The sequence below is a fragment of the Geospiza fortis genome, unplaced genomic scaffold (genome assembly GCF_000277835.1).
Source record: "Geospiza fortis unplaced genomic scaffold, GeoFor_1.0 scaffold78, whole genome shotgun sequence".
Taxonomy (NCBI): domain Eukaryota; kingdom Metazoa; phylum Chordata; class Aves; order Passeriformes; family Thraupidae; genus Geospiza; species Geospiza fortis.
In genome coordinates this window covers 387009-393690 of record NW_005054339.1, presented here as the reverse complement: position 1 = coordinate 393690, position 6682 = coordinate 387009, and the positions used below count along the sequence as shown (strand labels likewise).

At 64.5% G+C, this 6682-nt stretch overlaps 2 protein-coding genes across 4 annotated transcripts in view; one reads left to right on the top strand and one right to left on the bottom strand.

Annotated features, from left to right (window-relative positions):
- APEH (acylaminoacyl-peptide hydrolase) overlaps positions 1 to 2113 on the top strand; it is a 4611-nt gene extending 2498 nt beyond the window's left edge. The window contains exons 11-20 of the mRNA XM_031058224.1: positions 12 to 91; positions 162 to 250; positions 455 to 596; positions 727 to 804; positions 881 to 961; positions 1038 to 1126; positions 1203 to 1393; positions 1467 to 1569; positions 1643 to 1749; positions 1830 to 2113. Coding sequence (XP_030914084.1) covers positions 12 to 91; positions 162 to 250; positions 455 to 596; positions 727 to 804; positions 881 to 961; positions 1038 to 1126; positions 1203 to 1393; positions 1467 to 1569; positions 1643 to 1749; positions 1830 to 1968 — 1099 coding nt within the window. The 3' untranslated portion in view covers positions 1969 to 2113. The remainder of the gene's footprint in view (positions 1 to 11; positions 92 to 161; positions 251 to 454; positions 597 to 726; positions 805 to 880; positions 962 to 1037; positions 1127 to 1202; positions 1394 to 1466; positions 1570 to 1642; positions 1750 to 1829) is intronic.
- Positions 2113 to 6676, bottom strand: MST1 (macrophage stimulating 1). 3 transcript variants are annotated; one of them, XM_014307648.2, is made up of 18 exons: positions 6603 to 6676; positions 6050 to 6191; positions 5780 to 5892; positions 5549 to 5663; positions 5202 to 5338; positions 5012 to 5132; positions 4794 to 4912; positions 4534 to 4699; positions 4309 to 4439; positions 4126 to 4228; positions 3876 to 4012; positions 3719 to 3754; positions 3525 to 3636; positions 3377 to 3454; positions 3165 to 3311; positions 2979 to 3085; positions 2429 to 2568; positions 2113 to 2348 (listed from the first exon to the last, which is right to left on the bottom strand). In XM_014307648.2, the coding sequence occupies exons 1-18, from the start codon at positions 6652 to 6654 to the stop codon at positions 2187 to 2189; spliced, it is 2118 nt and encodes a 705-aa protein (XP_014163123.1). In that variant the 5' UTR covers positions 6655 to 6676; the 3' UTR covers positions 2113 to 2186. The 3 variants fall into 3 exon arrangements, with proteins under 3 accessions (XP_014163123.1, XP_030914070.1, XP_030914071.1); XM_031058210.1 differs by having other exon boundaries at positions 4534 to 4696; XM_031058211.1 differs by lacking the exon at positions 4794 to 4912 and having other exon boundaries at positions 4534 to 4588; positions 5074 to 5142.
- Positions 6677 to 6682: the final 6 nt, after the last annotated feature.

Genomic DNA, 6682 nt, shown 5'->3' with positions numbered 1-6682 from the left:
CCATGGTGACCCCGCTGCCTGTGCTCTGCACCCCCACAGGACCTGCTGCTCGTGGATACGGAGGCATGCACTGTCACCAACCTCACAGCAGGTACATGGTGCCGGCCACCCATGGTGCTCTAGTGAGCAGCTGTGGTCACCAACACGTGTTCTGTCCCCAGGGTCATCTGAAGGGTGTTGGGAGCTGCTCACTCTCCAGTGGGACCTGCTGGTGGCCACCTGCTCAGCCCCCCACCACCCCCCCAGCCTGGTGAGCAGTGCCCTGGCACCATGTGGCACAGTGGGATATGGCACAGCAATGTGCAGCCAGGCACAGCTCAGTGTGGCACACGTGCCATGGTGTGGTGTGGCATAGGGAGGCATAGTGTGGTGTGGCACAGCTGGATCCAATATGACACAGCCTTGTCATGGCCCAGCCCCGTCATGGCACAGCCCCAGTATCATCTGTGTCCAGGTGGTGGCCGTGCTGCCGCCAGCAGGCCAGGAGCTGCCCCTTGGCTGGGTGCCAGTGGAGGACACCCCAACCGTTCCTGGTGTCACCTGGAAGACCCTGACGATCCAGCCACCCAGCAGTGGGCAGGGTCAAGCTGCACAGGGTGAGCCCCTGGGGGTCCCTGCTGCACCTCGGCACTGCCTGGGTGCCAGGAACCCTTGGGAGTGGCGGGGAGGCAGGGTGCTGGGTGCCCAGGGTGGTGGCTGCTAAGTGGGACCCCTTCCCTGGCACAGATACTCAGGCTTTTGAGGCCCTGCTGCTGAGCCCTTCAGATGGCACACCACCGCACCCCCTCATTGTGTGCCCCCATGGTGAGTGCGGGGACAGTGGGGACACCCTGGTGGGCAGTGCTGGTGGCAGCCCAGGTGATGCCCATGTTGGCCCCAGGTGGCCCCCATGCTGTCTTCGATGCCCGCTGGCGTCCGAGCATGGCTGCGCTGTGCCAGCTGGGCTTCGCCGTGCTCCTGGGTGAGTGCTGGGGAGCTCGGGGACATGTGGCCCTGTGTCCCAGTGAGACATGGCACCCATGGACCTGTCTCCTCAGTGAACTATCGTGGCTCCCTGGGCTTCGGCCAGGCCAGCATCAGCTCCCTGCTTTCCCGTGTGGGTGAGCAGGATGTGACAGACACCCAGGTGAGGGGTGCTGGGCTGAGGGTGCTGGGGGGATGCTGCTGTTTGGGTGCCAATGGTGGGTGCCCCACGGGTGCAGCTGGCAGTGGAGCAGGCGCTGCACAGAGAGCCCCTGGACCCACACCGCCTGGCCCTGCTGGCTGGCTCTCACGGAGCCTTCATCGCCCTCCACCTCCTCGCCCGTGAGCCTGAGCGTTACCAAGCCTGTGCCCTGCGCAGCCCCGTCTCCAACCTGCCCGCACTGCTGGGCACCTCTGACATCCCTGACTGGTGAGTGGCACCCCCATCCTGTGCCATGCCATGCCATGTCCCTGTGATACCTACTGGTGTCTCTGTGCTGCAGGCGCTACACCTCCCTGGGGCTGCCCTACTCCTTTGAGCGAGTGCCATGTGCTGAGGAGGTGGCCACCATGCTACTGCGCTCGCCCATCGCCCAGGCAGCCCAGGTAAGGCAGGATCAGGATGGGTGTGGGGTGCCAGGTGTGGGGTGTCAGACACCCACTGAGGACAGTGCTGCAGGTGCAGACACCGGTGTTGCTGTGCGTGGGTGCCCGGGACCGGCGCGTCAGCCCCACGCAGGCGCTGGAGCTGTACCGGGTGCTGCGGGCCAGGGGTGTGCCAGCACGGTGAGTGGGGTGCAGGTGGGAGCTGGGAGGGAGCTCTGGGGTGCTGAATGAACATCTTCCCGTCCTGTCCCTCCCCACAGGCTGCTGTGGTACCCAGAGGGTGGCCACGCACTGGCTGGTGTGGAGACGCAGGCCGATGTCTTCAAGAACTGTGCCCACTGGTTCCTCCAGCACCTGGGGCAGCCCAGGCGGGATGGGACAGGCCAGCACAGCCCCTAGTGCCCACAGTGGTCCTGGGCCATGCCAGCCCCAGGGTGACTGCTGGCCCTGGGGACCACACCAGCACCAGAGGCAGATGGAGTGAGTGCAGCCAGGGGCAGGGATGTGGCTTGGGGTTTGGTTTTAAATAAACGTGAGACCCTGTGCAGTGTCGACTCCTGTGGCCAAGGCTGTGCCTTTATTGTGCAGTGGCAGCTATGCCAGGCTGGAATGCCAGCTCAACCCATCTTCATCACCTTGTAGATCCAGTCAACATAGAGGGAAACACGGATGAAGAGGGCGGGCAGGTCAGTGCGGGCACACACACGGGAAGGGGTGATCACCCCCTCCAGCACCCAGCAGTCAGCGGTGAGGCAAGCCAGTGGTCCGCCGTAATCGCCCTGTGGCAGCAGGACAGTGGTGTCACCCTGGTGCCAGCACCTTCCCTCACCCAGCGCTGGGTGTCCCCAGCCCAGCTCACCTCGCAGGCTCCCACACCAGCACGCAGCGGGGCGGTGCACAGCTCGCTCTCCTTCAGGCGCCCCCGCAGTGCCCTGTTGCACTCGCTGTGGGCCAGCACCGGCAGCCGTGCCACGTTCAGCACGCTGCCGTCCGCCGTGCCTGCGGGCAGAGAGCGCGGGGCAGCGGGCACGGGAGGGAGCACCAGTGTGCAGGGATACAGGGGAATGGCACGGGCAGGGGATGCGTGGACAGGAGGATGGCATGGCAGTAATGTCATTGCAGGAGGATGTGGAAGGGAGATAATGTGGAAGAGGGATGCCATCGACAGGGTGATAGCAGGGGCAAGAAATGCTGTAGGCAGGGGGATGGAATGGGCAGGAAAACACCATGGAAGGGAGATGCCAGGCATCTGGGGGTTGCTGCAGGCAGGGGACACTTCAAGCAAGGGATGCTGTGAGCAGGGAGATGCCATGGACATGGGGATGCTGTGGGCAGAGGGGATGGAATGGCTTTGGCAGGGGCTGTATTGAACAAGGAATCCCCCAGCAGGGGCTGCCTGTAGCAGGTACCTCTGGTTTCCCCCCAGCCGGCGATCTCACAGACAGTGCCCGCAGGCACAACATAGCGCTCGGGGGGCAGGCAGATGAGGGCCACACGCCTGGTCAGAGCGGCTGGCCTGCGGCAAGAGGGGCAGTGGGACAGTGCCAGCCTGGCCAGCAGTGGAGCATGGCAGAGGCCAAGGCACAGGCACTCACCTTGCTAGCTTCAGCATCACCAGCTGGGACTCAGAGGGGCCGCAGACAATCCGCACAATGGGGATGGTCTGCTGGTCAGGGTCCCCAGGGCCAGGGTCCTTGAAGAGTGTCCCCAGCTGCACCTCATAGCCCGTCAGGTCGGCATCGCTGTGGGACAGGGACATGAGGGCACAGGGGGGTCCCACCACCCCATGCCCCAGCCCCAGCCTTACCAGGAGAAGAAGCACTGGCGTGTGCTGATCACCCACTGCTCCTTCACCAGGGATCCCCCGCAGAAGTGCACACCAGCCCTGTGGGGACAGGAGGTCAGCTCTGGGGGGACACTGAGTACATGGCAGCGCACGTGGGACACCCCCTCACCGGTTGCGGATGCTGACAGTCCAGGGCGAGTTGCCAGGCTGGCCACCAACAATGCGCCCCTTCTGCTGCAGCCTCTCCTCCCGCTGGCCACACTGCTCAAATGTCACTGTGTCTGTGGGCAGGGTGGGCATCAGCTGGGGCTGTACCACCAGCACCCATCCCAGCATGCCCACCCAGGACCCGTGGGCTGCCACCTGTATTCTCCATGATGGAGGGCACCGTGCTGCCAGCTGCAGAGAGAAAACAGAGAGTGGCACTGGCACAGGATCCAGCCACCCTGAGGGGACCGAAACCACCCTGTGTGTGGCCAGGGTCCCCTCTAGCTCTGCAGGGATGTGGGTAGGGGCTCACAACAGGGCTTGATGGCACAATAGTCAAAGGGGGTACGGGGGTCCATGGTGTAGCACCAGGGGCCATGGCTGTCGTCATCGGGGTTGCGGCAGTAGTTCTCCTCCAGGTGGGCCTCAGGGTGGGTGGCAGGTGAGATCCTGCCAGGAGGCAGTCACCATCACTGTCACCATCCCCATCCTCGTCTCCAACCCCACCCTGATCCCACCTCCATCCCCATCCATGTACCCACCACCCCCCCTCACACACTCACTGGGGCACATGGGGTGTCTGGGCCGCCCAGGGCTGGCAGGTGATTCCCTTGCGGGTCTTGCTGACGTGGCCGTAGTAATGCTTGCCGTGGCCATGGTAGCACTCTGGAGACAGGCAGGGAGGGCTGGCACCCTTCACAGGGGCACGGGGTTGGGCACCCAGGGACAGGTCTGAGGCGGCTCACCTTGGGCATCCTGCTCATCAGGGCAGCGGCGGATGTGGAAGCAGAAGGCGATGCGGACAGTGGAGCGGGAGGTGAAGCACCAGGGTGCCTCTGATCCATCGGGGTTGCGGCAGTAGTTCTCCTGCAGGTCCCTGGAGGAGGGGCCACATGGCTGTCCCCCCTCAATCCCACACTCATGGGTGCTGCCCAGCACCACCCTCCTGGGGTGCACAGCCATCCCCTTACTTGCACGGGTACTTCTCGGGCACGAAGTGGTGCTTATGGGGCACCTGGGAGTCCCAGCGCTGGCAGGGGATCCCCGACACGGTAACGTTCACTTGGCCACGGTAGCCTTCACCCTTGCCCCTGAAGCAGCCATTGGTGACATTGACAGGCCGTGGGCGTTTTTCTGCTTGTGTGGCCAGAGAGAGGGGCAGAGTAGCAGGGTCAGGGGTGGCATCCAGGACCCTCAGGCCCAGCTGTGCAGGATGCTGGTGGGGACTTACTGCAGATGCGGATGCGGCAGTATTCGCGCTCCCGCTCGGGGTCGGTGGTGTAGCACCAGGGCCGCTCGGAGCTGTCAGGGTTGCGGCAGTAGTTGTCATCTAGCCCCTTGTCAGGGTACCTGGGCCAGAGACAGGGAGCAGCAGTTGGGGTGGCACCATCACCCCAGCACCTGGCACTCAAGGAGGGCAATGCACTGCTGGGGACTGGGGGCCAGTACTTGTTGGGCTGGTAGGGGTGTTTGTGTGGGTGCTGCAGGTCCCAGCGCTGGCACTCTGTCCCTGATTCGGTGTGGTCCACGGTGCCACGGTAATCCTCCCCATTGCAGGTCATGCAGACAGCTGCCAACAACTGCAGGGCTCAGTGTGGGGGAAACAGAGCACAGGGTGATCCTGGGATGTGGCACTCACCATCCTCACACTTCTTTATGCCGCAGCTCTGGTGCCGGACATTGGGATCAACGGTGTAACACCACGGGCCCCGCTTGTCCCGGTCAGGGTTTCGGCAGTAATTCTCCTCCAGCCCATTGCGAGGGGATGGCAGAAACCTGCTGGCAGCAGAGTGGGTAGGAGGGCTGACAGGAATCCTTCGCCCTGGAGCGGGCACAGCAAGAATGATGCACTACCCCTGGTCAGTGCCATTGCCCCCAAGCTGTCCCCATTGCTCCTGTGCTATCCCACACTGCTCCCACCCCATTCCCCATTGCCCCATGCTGTCCAGGGTAGGTGCCACGGGACAGCCAGGGACACGGGGGCACCTGTGATCATGTGGTGTTGTGGCTTGCCAGTGCTGGCAGCGCAGCCCCTTCTCCGTGGTGGCCCGTGTGCCGCGGTAGCCGGAGCCATCGCCCACGATGCAGTCCCGCAGGTAGTCTGAGCAGAGCCAGGCACCTCTTCAGAGCCCCAGGGCCGGGTCAGGGCACATGGGCAATGAGGAGTCCTGTGCCCAGTCTGTGGTGTCCCCATGCCCGCCCATGGCACCAGCCCACCTTTCTTCTGGTACAGGTCATAGCGGATGTTCTTCTGCAGCTGGATGCGGGGTGAGTGCTGGGTCCAGGGCAGCAGCTGGCACAACTGGCTCTGCTGGTCATGGTGGAAAGCCCTGGGAGGCACAGCGGGACTCTGGCATGTCACCGTGTGAAGCCAGGGCCAGCAGGACCTGGGTCACACATGTGAGCACCCAGTGTCCAAGTGCAGTGACCCAGTGCTGTGGCCTGTGCACTCCCACCTGCCCCGCGGTGGCACCGCGTCCTGCTCACCGGCAAGCCAGGCTGGTGGCACAGCGCTGGGCACACTGCTCCGCAGTGCCCTGCTCCGGCAGCGCTGGCAGTGAGTCCACAGCCACTGCCAGCAGCTCGGTGGCTCGCAGGCGCTGGAAGTCATTGAGGGGCGAGCGGTGGCCTGGGGAGTGTGGCAGGAGCTCAGTGTGCCCATGGGGGCACAGCATGAGCACCAGGGCCCTGTGGAGTGTTGGATCCCTGCCCCATGGAAGAGGATATCCCTGTCCCACAGAGCGTGGGATTGCTCTGTTCCACAGAACATGGGATCCGTGTCCCGTGGAGGAGGGGAATTCTGTCCTATGGACCATGGGATCTATGTAGTATGGAGCAGGGGATCCCTGTCCTATGTCCTGATCCATGTGCCCTGGAGCAGGAGGGTCCCTGCCCTACATCACCCACTGCTCCCGGCACCCCCCGTCCACCGTGGGACAGGGCATGGCCTGCAGGCTCCCGGCCCGGCCGCTGGCCCTGCCTTGGGCCCCGCACTGCCCCGCGCCCTCCAGCCCCACGGCGACCCAGCCTGGGGCCCTACCTGAGCCCAGAGCCGCGGCCAGGGCGAGCAGGACCCCCAGCACGGGCTGCATGGCGGCGGCGCCGCGGCCCCCGGGCCGC